This window comes from Oncorhynchus keta, chromosome 11 (assembly GCF_023373465.1).
Source record: "Oncorhynchus keta strain PuntledgeMale-10-30-2019 chromosome 11, Oket_V2, whole genome shotgun sequence".
Taxonomy (NCBI): Eukaryota; Metazoa; Chordata; class Actinopteri; order Salmoniformes; family Salmonidae; genus Oncorhynchus; species Oncorhynchus keta.
The window spans coordinates 41,204,788-41,219,005 of record NC_068431.1 but is presented as its reverse complement, the minus strand read 5'-3'; the positions used below and the strand labels follow the sequence as shown (position 1 = coordinate 41,219,005).

The window sequence follows — 14,218 nt, the reverse complement described above, 5'->3', positions numbered from 1 at the left end:
TACCTTCAGAAACTTCCAGATTCCCTCGGAGGTGAATGTGCCAAAGCGGGTGCACAAGTGTGCCCGAGACCAGATCTCCTCTCACTCTTGCATTCCCTTAGGCATCCATCAATTTTAATGGTAAGGGCGATAAGGGAGTCCAGATCCATTGGCAATTCCCGAGTAGCTAGCTCATCCTTCACCTCCTCAGATAATCCATGCAAATAAGTATCAAAAAGAGACTGCGGATTCCAGGCACTCTCGGCGGCCAACGTGCGAAAATCAGTCCGCGTAGTCTGCCACACTATGGGAGTTGACGTAAGTCAAGCAGTTTACTGGCCGCCTTTCTCCCAGAAACCGGAGACTCAAATACCTTTCTCACGTCTGCCATGAACTCCTCCAGATGACCACAAATGGCAGATTGTTGCTCCCAAACTGCCGTAGCCAAGAGAGCACCCATCCCGACATTAGGGTAATAATATACGCTATCTTCGATCTGTCTGAAGGAAACAAAGATGGCTCTAGCTCAAAAATAAGCATACACTGAGAAAGAAAACCCTGGCAGGATTCACCGAATATCGCTCCGGAGGTGGTAAGCGGGTTTCTGGGGAGCGGGTTTCACAGGGAGTCGGGATAGGCTGTACAAACTCACCACAGATAGGGGGAAAATACCTGGGTGATTACTGGGTGATTTGGGTTTTTCCAGAGGTGGCAGGTAGCCTCTGAGCTAACTCCCTGATTTGCTCCATAATAGCCTTTAACCCATGGTCATGGCGTTCCGTCAAGGACCTGAGCCCTTCCAAAAGGCCCTGTACCAGCTTCTCATGTCTCCTAATGGTGGCTTCCTGCAGGGGGAGAGTGTGGCGGAGCTGGTCCAAGTCTGCTGGTCTGTCATGGCCAGTTCGTACTATCAAGGCACAAGGCGAGACCCAGATGCAGACACAGGAGGCAGATGGTTGGAGTCTTACAAAATGTAATAATCCAAGGGGAAGGCAAGAGAATGGTCGTGGACAGGCAAAAAGGTCAAAACCAGATCACAGTCCAGGAGGTACCGAGTGGCAGAGAGGCTTGTGGTCAAGCCATGCAGAATGGTCAGGCAGGCGGGTACAGAGTCCAGAAACAGGCAAGGGACAAAACCAGGAGGACTAGAAAAAGGAGAATAGCAAAAGGAGTACAGGAAAAACATGCTGGTTGACTTGACTAAACATACAATACAAACTGGCACAGAGCGACAGGAAACACAGGGATAAATACACTGGGGAAAATAAGCGACACCTGGAGAGGGTGGAGTCAATCACAGGAAAAGGTGAAACAGATCAGGGCGTGACACCTGGAGATGTCAAATGGATTTAATCAGTGGTGGAAAACGTACCCGTGAAATTCACCCAGTAAAATACTACCTGAGTAAAAATCTAAAAGTATTTGGTTTTAAATATACTTCATTATTAAAAGTAAACATAATTGCTAAAATATACTTAAGTATCAAAAGTAAAAGTATAAATCATTTCAAATTCTTTATATTAAATTAAGTAAACCAGACGGCACCATTTTCTTGTTTTTATTTATTTATGGATAGTCACGGGCTATTGCCGTCACTCAGACATAATTTACAAATGAAGCATGTGTGTTTAGTGAGTCCGCCAGATCAGAGGCTGTAGGGATGACCAAGGATGTTCTATTGATAAGCGCAGGATTTTGACAAATTTCCTGTCCTGCTAAGCATTTAAAATGTAACGGGTACTTTTGGGTGTCAGTGAAAACTTCACTTCATTCCTAAAAAAGTAAAAGTAAAAGTTGTCAAAAATATAAATAGTAAAGTACAGATAGTCTGCAAAAAAACTACTTAAGTAGTACTATTACTTAAGTACTTTACACCACTGGATTTAATAAATAGGCTATTTTATAACTTCAGTTTATTGTTGTTGGAGACTTGTGTTATTATGCAATTATTAATGTCAATGTTTAGTAAATTAAATTGAAAGTTATTTAATTGTGATCATGGTTACAGTTCTATCGCAATTTTTTATATTATATTTAATAGAATGCATTCGATTGAAGGTAACAGTTAGTCAGATTAGGCTACGGGTAAAGAAAACACTGGCTGTTGTTGACAAGCATAGGCCTAGTCAGTTCATATTATATAATTAAGTGATTGAATTGATGACCCCATTCCAGCAGGCTATTGGGCAATGGAAGCACTTCTTACGTCAATCTCCTTGCTATTCATGTTGAATATATTAGTCTGTCAATTTGAACTAAGCATCTTGCCTAGGCTACTGTAGGCTATCTGACATGAGATGTAGGCCTATCAGGCATTATCAGGCATTATAGGCTACCTGCATCTAGCTAACCAAACCATAGCAAAGTTAAATTACAATCATAAACCCAGATTTTGGTCAGTAGGCCTAGCCTATGCCTGTGGAAATGACAGGTCAATCGTGCAAATATGCCATTTATAGCGGTTTGTAGTCATAACATCTGGCACATAATAAGGGCACAATGGCTATAAAATAGCCTAACATTTGTTTTTTGAAGTTTAATAAGGGCAAATTATATTTTCTCTTGCAACATATTCAAATTCCTTTATTAGTCACATTATAGCTTACAATAATTATTATTTTGATGGAAAACCTTCTTAGGTTGTTAGAAGTTAAGTCGATATCCCTTCTTATTTCACTCGATAACGTTATTGAAAAAGGGTTTATTGGCTAAATGTGGCAACTTCCCTCTTGCTGTGAAAAAAAACATTTAGGCTAGCTTTCAGGGCATTTTGAGTATTGGGCTAGACATTTTAACTAGACCGGGTAACTATGGGGCAAAACATACGAGGTTGGCTTAGATTATTGACATGTAAACTATATTTCATTTCCAATGTTTATTAAAAACATAAAAACATTTGCACAATGAGCACTTGTTGTCCCTCATGTTGTCAATGAGGTGGTCGGTTTTCAATTGGCTTACACTTATCACATGGTTTGTGCAGGCTGAAATATGGTGCGTTTGGATGCTATCAGAAACTTTAAGATTTGTAATGAGCATTCGTTGTTACACACCTGTAATTACAGACTGCAATTACCACATGTTGTTATTACAGTGTAACTATGAATTATTACAATTAATTACAATACTTGTTACAATGTAACTTTTACACTATAATAAGGACTACTTCAAATGAAGTGTTACCAGAATTGTCATTATATTGTGGGCAGGCTCGCTCTGGAGCTACACACAAACTACTACCACAATTCAGTTAAATAATTCCTGACAAAAAAATGTTTTAGATCATTCTCTTTTGCGTTACTTGTTTACTTTCATATTTGTCTCATTATTTTGAGATGCAAAGGGAAACGGCAAGCTAAGCTGTTGTACAGAGCACATATAGACAGAAGAAGAAAGAAAAGGACTTGAATTTAGCACAGGCCAGTGGATCTGTGTATCTCCCAGCATGAGATACGACAGCCAGCTGAACTGTGTAGCTGCTGCATAACTGGGCTTAGATGGAATAGCAGGCGACAGCAGCCTGAGGGGGTGGGCTACACAGGGGCTTGTACCAATGATTTATACACTAGATGACGGATAGGGGAGCACTGAGTTGAAGCCACCATGCCGCCACCTTGGCACTCCCCCATTGTTGTAAAAAAAAACATCTTGGAAGCTATAGAAATGCATTTATTAATGTCTACATTTGTTTTTGCCAAATGTATTCCATTACAGACACCTAAATGCATACTTTTTTGTATAACTAGCCTTACTGACACTCTACAACATTTAAATACTTTTTTGTCCTTGAAACATTTAATTGAAATACTGCACAATTCCATTCATTCCTATGGGGGATTGCTTTTACTGGGGAGTGCAAATATGGCTACCCAGTGGCGTCAAAGCCTCTCAATGGCCAATACATAGCATCAGCAATGCAATGTTTATATACATCATTGTACTGTACTCACAGTTGTCTGCCGCTGTTGTTCTTTGATCCTTTTCCTCAGTCTGAAGAACTCTTTGTGCTGCCGTGAAACAAAGTTTACTGCTGCATACTCCAGCAGTGCAGCGAACACAAAAAGAAGACACACAGCCATCCAGATATCAATGGCCTTCACATAAGACACCTAAACAACCCACAAAATAAATTAATAATGGTTAGAATCACAACTTTAACATGCAGATAAACAACACGGTGATGGTGCTCTTCGTATAGGAACGTTCCCACCACTGAAATAATGTGGGGGCCTCCCGAGAGGCTCAGTGGTCTAAGGCATTGCATCGCTAGCGGTGCCACTAGAGATCCTGGGTTCGAGTCCAGGCTCTGTCACAGCCGGCCGCGATCGGGAGACCCATGGGGCGGTGCACAATTGGCCCAGTGTTATCCGGGTTAGGGGAGGGTTTGGCCGGCAGGGATGTCTTTGTTCCATCGAGCACTAGTGACTCCTGTAGTGGGCTGGGCACAGTGCACGCTGACATGGTCGCCAGGTGCACAGTGTTTCCTCCGACACATTGGTGTGGCTGGCTTCCGGGTTGAGTGGGCTTTGTGTCAAGAAGCAGTGCGGCTTGGTTGGGTTGTGTTTCGGAGGACGCACAGCTCTCGACCTTCGCCTCTTCCGAGTCCGTACGGAAGTTGCAGCGATGACACAAGACTGTAACTACCAATTGGATACCACAAAAAAGGGGTAAAAAAGTAAATAAATAATGTGTGGATTGAGAATTACGTATAGAACTGGTAGCTTCTGAATTAAAACATATTTTTAAATACATTTTTATTGAATATATGTTGGTTGTCCAGACAAAACACCTGAGCAGAATACAATATCACTTCTCTCTGACCTTAGGCAGGGATGCCCTGGACCCAGAGCTTTGGGTTGTCATGGTGAGCACTGTGGTGATACCAAGGCCCACTCTAGCTGGGGCGGCATCCATGTTGATCCAGAAGGAGACCCAGGAGAGGATAACGGTTAGCAGGCTGGGGATGTACATCTGGATCAGGTAGTAGCCCATCTGTCTCTCCAGGTGGAACTTTACCTCAATGCAGGCAAATTTACCTGCCAGCATGCCAGATGGTTGGAGATTACATTTAAAAAAAAATATTTCACCTTTATTTAACGAGGTAGGCCAGTTGAGAACAAGTTCTCATTTACAACTGCGACCTGTGACACTGTCATAAGGATTGGACCCTTTAAAAAAAATGTTTTGCCTAAATTGACATACCCATATCTAACTGCCTGTAGCTCAGGACCTAAAGCAAGGATATGCATTCTCTTGATACCATTTGAAAGCAAACACTTTGACGTTTGTGGAAATGTGAAATTAATGTAGGAGAATATAACACATTAGACACCCCCCATCTTTGAAATGCAAGTGAAAGGCCAAAATGTATGTCTGTCCTTGGAAATGTTCTTGTTACTTACAACCTCATGCTAATCACATTAGCCTACGTTAGCTCAAATGTCCTGCGCGGGGACACCAATCCTGTAGAGGTTTTAAGCAAAGTGTGGCATTAGCATACCATTGGGAGTCCAGAATCTACCTGTGTTGTAGTGCTTGGTGCAGTAGCCCAAGTCTTTCTCCTCCTTCAACACAAACTGAGGAAGCATCAGGTCATCAGCCACCTGGACAGGACCAATGTCCAGCCACTGGAAACACAGGTCATTCATGGTGTAGCCAACTAGAGCACAGAGGAGAAGAAGGGAGAACATGGGTTTCTTTTATTCATGGTATAGCCGGCGACAGAGAGAGTTTATTTATAAAGTTGTCAACAGAAAAAGCCTCTCTAGTCAAGTGTAGAGAATGGGGAAAAAGAGGCATCAGGGAGTGAAACTAGCCAAGTGCAAAGAATAGATAAAAAGAGGGAAAAGAAAACTCACAGCTTTCCAGCTGCATAGAGCACGTCTGAATGTCCATGGGGAAATTCATCAGATCCATGGGGCAGGACAGGATCAGAGTTAACCTGGCTCACAGAACCAGAAGCACATAGTGAGAAGATGAATCGAAGACAGGTATGGGGAGCTTTGTACAATCCAACATTACCTGTGGCTTCAAATTGAGTGTATAAAGTCAAAGATGTGAACTTTTGCTAATTATTGTTACTGATCACGTTATAACATTGTATTATTATCTATCATTATGAGGAGACACTACTGTTTTAGAGACACCGGTCACCTGATACTGTAGAGGACATTCCCATCTTGGAATATCCGCAGCAGTTTGTTGTCTGTGGTGACTTCGTGAAAGTTTGCCCCCTTTTCATTGGCAAAGAAAAGGTCAGGTTTCCAGATGGAGTCCAACATGGAAGGATCCAGGTCCAGAGAGTCATCAGGGTACTCCTTATAGGCCAGTCGCGGGTCATTCCATTGTTGACGTAGAAACACATTGAGACGATAATCCTATGGTAGTTATTGTATAAAAGAGACTATTAAATGGAGCGAACAGCCACTGTTTGGATGAAAGGTGGATGACGATAGTGAAAAGACCCTCACCATTGTGGTTTCTGTGATGGATCCAAAGCTGTTGATGAAGAGGTTAATGGTGACATTCACAGGAGGACCTGAAAAATCGTCCATAAGAAACTCAGCCATTCATATGTAATATATCTGTAATATAAATATAAATTCCATGTTTCACTTTATGCTGCTTTCTGAAACAGGCAGTGTTCTTAGCTTCAGATGTACAGTAAAATGCATTACTTATACATGTTCATTCATACATGTTCATTATCTCACTGAAAAGATGCAGCATCTGTGGTAAACACAAACTGATCAGAAAACATTTTCAGGTCTACAGTATCTAAATTGCAATGACATGAGGATTGTATTGTCTACCATTGCATAATGGAATAACAGCTTACATTCATATTGTGGCAAGTTGTCTTATATTAGATCGAGTTATCACAAACAGACAGAATAAAATGGTGTTGTCATTTCCAATACACTCCCATCAGTATATTGCATCTCTCAACTACTGACATCCTACATTTTTCATAATATAATTTCCTAAGAGGGTATAAGTTATTAATTCTACTTGAGTTACATTAGTGTATTTATAGACATCAGCAGGGAGTTACCCTGCAAGGCATGTACTGGCATATTTCAGTGATGTGGATCAAGCATGAAATATATATGACGAGATGTGACCCCTGAGAAATGAAGAGGAAGTATGTCAGCTGGCCAGTATCTGCTGGCTTCACTGGCTGTGAAGAAACAAAATAAACTAGGCCTGTGGGTGAACATGCATTCAAAATGACACTTCTAACCAAAAACAAACACTGTTGAGTTATTCTGGGTTCAAGTACCACAATAAATAGAAAGTGGAAATCTTTCTGATTTATGTCACATTGTGTCTTAGATCTATTCTGTAAAACTACTGTACTATACCACTCCTGTTTAGGGTGTACTATACGGTAATGTGTATTACTGTACTGTGTAATCTACTGTACTATGTATTGCAATATACCTTTGAAGTTGGGTCTAATGCGGGCGTCATACCCAGATGTCCTTCCCATAAGTTTATCCAGAAAGTCAGATGGGGAAGGGGCCTTCCCTACCCTGCTAGGTAGCTTAATCTCCTTACAGGACCCAGGCCTGCCAGAGGGGAGGAGGAAACCGTGAGAGGAAAAGCAGGAGTGCTATTATCTGGAACTGATGGGCAACTACTGCTTCAGATGATGGCCATGATAAAGGGATTTGAGTCATACAGGTGAAGGTGAGGAGTTACACTCTGTATCTCAAGGGATTTTCTGCTCAAATATTTCTCAGAAAACATAAGGAAATAAGATATGCTCTTTTGTATTTGCCATCTTTTTGTGATGAACCACATGCACTAAAGTAAAGTTGTTTTTGGTAATACAATTGTAATATTCATATAATTACAATTAAAAGGATGATAGTTCAGTGGGAGTGACCGGTTATATATTATATTGAAATTAGAAACACGCAGGTCATGTAGCTTGCCCCTCCCTCTATGTAGACGGTTGTATATCTCATCCAATGGACAACATCCTCCAACATCCAACAACATCCTCCTCTCCACTGTGTCTTTCCCAACATTCAAAGTCGTCTCTTTCCGTCTCTCAGCAGTTTACAAATCCTAGTTATTGGTCATTCCTTTTACAAAATGCAATGTAAAACATGCTGAGCTCGTCACCTCAATAAAATATATATGTTACATGTGTTCCTTAGGCACATTTAAATAACATGAACCGTTCAAATAACTATATTTCTCTGTAGGTAATTAGCCTGATTTTCATATAATTGGCAAAACATTGTAAATTCCCTATGGTTCAACAACTTCTCTCACTTCAAAAGTAGCTGATCTATATTTATTCATTTTATTACACATTATAAATGTACACTGAAACAACATATTTCGTTTTTTTTTGTCTCCTCCCCAATTTGACTCAAAACAGCCAGAGGCATACGTTATAATAAAACAATAATAAGTACCTAAAGGCTTAGTAAGCCTAAGGTCAAGACAATAATTAGATGTGTCTTACCTGCCTTGTAGAAAGCAGACAGACGAGACCCATACCATCCATGGGACTAGTGAAAGCATTCTCTGCTTACAGCAATACACATAAAATAAAGGACAATTTTATTAAGTATTCAGAGGCATATAACTCAGTGAAGAGTCTGTGAACCTATGCAGAGAACCATGGTATTGCTCCGCTCCCCAGACAAATCCTTATGGAGCCCTCTGACCCTCACACTCTCTGCAGGTGTAACATCCAAGATGATGCTTGTCTATAACTCAAGGTCTGGGGAAGTTTTGCTATATGAGAGTTTGTGTGGAAGAACACAAGCTCTATCTCTTTTTCATGGCCACATGCATGCTGCAGGAATTACGTCAGGAATATTTAAAGAGACAGCAGCATTTTAGACTCTCTTTTCAGTGCATGGACATACATTCCCCAAATATATATGTATAGATACTTCCATTATTAAAATAGTAGTTTATTTCAATAATTATTTAGTAAATAAATACTAATTGGTAAAAAGGATTTTGAAGTCTAGCATGAGAAGAGGGGCACTCAAGGCAGTCAAATGCAATAATCAAGGGTACAAAGTTAAAGGAAATTACTTTCAAGAAGTCAAATAAAAAAGGGCAAAGGGGGAAGATATTTTGCATATTTATTTCTTATGAAAAATGTTAGTTGTCTCAACTAGTTAATTAAACTCTCCCTCGAAGGGTTACATTTTCTGTTCACAGGTTAATCACTTCAGTATCTTTGAACACCTAGATAAATTACAACACCTATGTAGCAATCCCCCCCCCCAAAAAAATAATAATAATATATATATTAAAAATAAAGGCACTTCCCTTTTACCACAAGTACAAACTTTGCTGATAAATACTTTGAGGGAAAATGTACATGATATGATTGTGTAGTTGTCTCACCTAGCTACAGTACCATAAGATTAATGCATTAATTGTAAGTCTCTCTGGATAAGAGCGTCTGCTAAAATGTAACTCAGATTTATAGTAAAAGTCAGACATGAGGCGGCAATACATTTCACACAGTTTTTAAAAATAGTAATTATGCCTACGACTACCTTAGCAACAGGGATGTTATCTGCACACGTTGTCATAAGACCTTTCCCTCACATCTGTAAGACCTTTCCCACCTTCCCACAAGAAGGTCTTTAAGAGCCAAAGTGTCAGCGGATGGGGAAAAATCATTACAATCATGAAGTAAATTTTCTGCATGTAAAACCATTTCCAGTCCCATAGTGGCAGCCTTCTTTAGATCATAACGTATTCTGCAGAGCATACTGCAGACCTACTTTTCCAGTGAGTGGTTCTGTATGCTATAACCCGCACAGGTCAGGTACTCTCTGAGCAGGACTGCCTGTTCCCAGCCACTCCAAGGAGAGCCATGGGACTTTTACCAAGCCAGGAACAGTCTGTAGGAGCAGTGCAGGCAGGTTAGTAGTGATGGTTGAAATTTGGGAATGGCTCTTTTGATTAACTAAACTTTGTTTCAACATGGGTAACCCTGGCATAATATATTCCAAATTTGAGCTTGTGTAATTTAATTACCAACATTTCAACGATGCGAAACCGTGATGTCTTAATAAAGTACATTTCCAAGAAAACATGTATCAAAGTGCTAGACTATAGTGCTAACATTCCATATCAGAACCAGTTCCCCCAACTGAGAGGTCATATCTTTGGACATAATAATGCAAATGGTGGGATAATTCAAAATATTTTTTATTGCAGCCTTTAACATAATGAACTGCTCTGATCACACTGAAAAATAACCCCCACGTACCAGTATATTGTTAGTACTTTGTACACGTCATTCCCGGGATGAACAATTTCACCTTGATCACAAAATGCAACATTTAAACTATAGATTGATTAGACAGGGTGAATATTACTATTCACTATCTTGAATAGAAAATATAAAAAACGGATGCATGTGATAAATTACCAAAATATGAAAATATTCCAGCGACATGAAATGTAGATGTACAGAGTAGATGTGTCAGAGAGTCTCCCTTTTCTCTTCAAATGCATCATCATATTAGGGTCTGCCAAAGCCTGGCGATGACTGTGAAAGTTCAAAGCCTTCATGAGTAGTGACAGCGTACATCTCCCTGCATAGGCTCAGCATCCCCAGAGGAGAGAAGACTCAGTCATCGTGAATGTTGAAGAGCTTAGCCACTTCATTCAGATCGGCATGTTCCTCTCCATCTTTAATGATCTGCAAAGATAAGAATGCAAAGCAAATCAGTCTATATTTAACTCTGTTTTGATCTTCACTTTGGTGACACTAAGTGTTAGAACAGAGAAAATATTTATCCTCCGACATTTGTGACGGTTCTCACTTTCCTTGCGACGGGCATTCTGTTGAACACGTTTCACAGGATAATGCCGAACACCACTTTGTCTCGGAGATAGAAGTTCACTCCTTTCCCGTAGTCGTCCTTGGTATTGGAGGGGGTGCACGGGTGGAAGACAAAATACCTCCAAAATAAAATGTTTCATTGTTACTGAGGTTTATGTCTTGTAAAACGACAGCGGACATTTTTTAAATTTGAATTTCATGCTTGTTTTATTATTTGAATGTTTTATTTATTTATTTAACCATTATTTTACCAGGTAAGTTGACTGAGAACGCATTCTCATTTACAGCAACGACCTGGGTAATAGTTACAGAGGAGAGGATGGGGATGAATGAGCCAATTGGAAGCTGGGGATGATTAGGTGGCCATAGTGGTATGAGGGTCAGATTTGGAATTTAGCCAGGACACTCGGGTTAACACCCCTACACTTATGATTAGTGCCATGGGATCGTCTCTTATCGGCTCTTAACCAACCATACTATTTTTTGTTTTTGTTTTTTGCATTGTTCGTAACTTGTTTGGTACATAATGTTGCTGCTACCGTCTCTTATGACCAAAAAGAGCTTCTGGACATCAGAACGGCGATTACTCACCTCAGATTATACAAATCGTTTTTCTTCAATGAGTCGGACGGGAGCGATATTCAACTGACACCTGACCAGGTCCGGATCCCCGTCCTTCACTGAAGAAGGAAATTGAGATTTTGCGGAAATGGATCAGGGTGCCTTGTGATGATCAGGCGACAAGTGACTAATCTGCCTTTGCCGTCCGTCCTGCTAGCTAAAGTTCAATCGCTGGAAAACAAATGGGACGAACTCAAAGCACGTATATCCTACCAATGGGACATTAAAAACTGTAATATCTTATGTTTCACCGAGTCGTGGCTGAACGACGACATTAAGAACATGCAGCTGGCGGGTTATACAATCTATCGGCAGGATAGAAAAAGCAGCCTCGGGTAAGACACGGGGCGGGGTCTTTGCATATATGTAAATAACAGCTGGTGCACGATATCTAAGGAAGTCTCGAGGTTTAGCTCGCCTTAGGTAGAGTATCTCATGATAAACTGTACTATTTACCAAGAGGGTTTTCATCTATATTCTAAGTAGCTGTCTATTTACCACCACAAACCAATGCTGGCACTAAGGCCGCACTCAATGAGCTGTATAAGGCCATAAACAAACAGTAAAACGCTCATCCAGAGGAGGCGATCCTAGTGGCCGGGGACTTTAATGCAGGGAAACTTAAATCTGTTTAACCTCATTTCTACCAGCATGTTAAATGTGCATCCAGAGGGGGAAAAAACTAAACCACCTTTACTCCACACACAGAGATGTGAAAAAAGCTCTCCCTCGCCTTCTATTTGGCAAATCTGACCATTATTCTGTCCTCCTGATTCTTGCTTACAAGCGAAAAACGAAAGCAGAAAGCACCAGTAGAAACAGATGCTAAGCTAGAGGACTGTTTTGCTAGCACAGACTGGAATATGTTGCAGGATTCTTCCAATGGCATTGAGGAGTACACCACATCAGTTACTGGCTTCATCAATAAGTGCAATGACGTATGTACGTACGGTCACTGTGAAGCCATGGATTGCAGGCAACATCCACACTGAGCTAAAGGGTAGAGCTGACGCTTATAAGGAACAGGACTCTAACCCAGAAGCTTATAAGGAATCCCGCTATGCCCTCCGACGAACCATCAAACAGACAAAGCGTCAATACAGGACTAATATTGAATTGTATTACACCTGCTCCGACCTGGTCTGATGTGGCAGGGTTTGCAAACTATTATAACTACTAACTACAAAGGGAAGCACAGCTGTGAGCTGCCCAGTGACACAAGCCTACCAGACAAGCTACAGCATATTACTTCTATGCTCGCTTCGAGGCAACTAACACTGAAACGCGCATGAGAGCATCAGCTGTTCCAGACGACTGTATGATCACTCTCTCCGTAGCCGATGTGAGTAAGACCTTTAAAGAGGTCAACATTCAGAAGGCCGCAGGGCTAGACAGACTCCGAGCATGCGCTGACCAACTGGCAAGTGTCTTCACTGACATTTTCAACCTGTCCCTGACTGAGTCTGTAATACCAACATGTTTCAAGCAGACCAACATAGTCCCTGTGCCCAAGAACACTAAGGTAACCTGCCTAAATGACTACTGACCCGTAGCACTCACATCTGTAGCCATGAAGTGCTTTGAAAGGCTAGTCATAGCTCACACCAACACCATTATCCCAGAAACCCTAGACCCACTCCAATGTGCCTACTGCCCCAACAGAGCCACAGATGATGCAATCTCTATTGCACTCAATACTGCCCTTTTCTTCCTGGACAAAAGGAACACCTATGTGAGAATGCTATTCATTGACCACAGCTCAGTGTTCAACACCATAGTGACCTCAAAGCTCATCACTAAGCTAAGGACCCTGGGACTAAACCCCTCCCTCTGCAACTGGATCATGTACTTCCTGACGGGCCGACCGAAGGTGGTAAGGGTAGGTAACAATACATCCGCCTCGCAGATCCTCCTATTGTACTCCCTGTTCACTCAAGACTGCATGACCAAGCATGACTCCAACACCATCATCAAGTTTGCCGATGACACAACAATGGTAGGTCTGATCACCGACAACGATGAGACAGTCTATAGGGAGGAGGTCAGTGACCTGGCCGTGTGGTGCCAGGAAAACAACCTGATCAAGACAAAGGAGATGATTGTGGACTACAGGAAAAGGAAGACCAAGCACGCCTCCATTCTCATTGATGGGGCTGTAGGAGAGCAGGTTGAGAGCTTCAAGTTCTTTGGTGTCCACATCACTAACAAACTAACATGGTTCAAACACACTAAGACAGTCATGAAGAGGGCAAAAAAAAGCCTATTCCCCTCAGGAGACTGAAAAGATTTGGCATGGTTCCTCAGATCCTCAAAAGGTTCTACAGCTGCACCATCGAGAGCATCTTGACTGGTTCCATCACTGCCTGGTATGGCAACTGCTCAGGCTCCAACCACAAGGCACTACAGAGGGTAATGCGTATGGCCCAGGACATCACTGGAGCCAAGCTTCCTGCCATCCAGGACCTCTATACCAGGCGGTGTCAGAGAAAGCCCCTAAAAATTGTCAGACTACAGCCACCCTAGTCATAGACTATTCTCTCTGCTACCGCACTTCAAGCGGTGCCGGAGCGCCATGTCTAGGTCCAAAAGGCTTCTGAAAACAGCTTCTATCCCCAAGCCATAAGACTCCTGAACAGCTGATTAAAGGGCTACCCAGACCCATTTTTTACACTGCTGCTACTCTCTGTTTAATATCTATATATATGCATAGTTACTTTAACTCTACCTACATGTCCACTACTGTTCAAAAGTTTGGGGTCACTACGAAATGTCCTTGTA

General features: G+C 41.5%; 1 protein-coding gene across 2 annotated transcripts in view; it reads right to left on the bottom strand.

Moving 5' to 3' along the window:
- The window catches only part of LOC118390271 (glycine receptor subunit alpha-4-like), a 28,494-nt gene extending 19,775 nt beyond the window's left edge, over positions 1-8,719 (bottom strand). For both annotated transcript variants that reach the window (XM_035780664.2, XM_035780665.2), the window contains exons 1-8: positions 8,462-8,719; positions 7,423-7,550; positions 6,450-6,517; positions 6,133-6,356; positions 5,838-5,920; positions 5,501-5,638; positions 4,801-5,015; positions 3,930-4,088 (exon numbers count right to left, since the gene is read on the bottom strand). In XM_035780664.2, the coding sequence (XP_035636557.1) occupies positions 3,930-4,088; positions 4,801-5,015; positions 5,501-5,638; positions 5,838-5,920; positions 6,133-6,356; positions 6,450-6,517; positions 7,423-7,550; positions 8,462-8,520 (1,074 nt within the window). In that variant the 5' untranslated portion in view covers positions 8,521-8,719. The remainder of the gene's footprint in view (positions 1-3,929; positions 4,089-4,800; positions 5,016-5,500; positions 5,639-5,837; positions 5,921-6,132; positions 6,357-6,449; positions 6,518-7,422; positions 7,551-8,461) is intronic.
- Between the last annotated feature and the right edge of the window lie 5,499 nt (positions 8,720-14,218).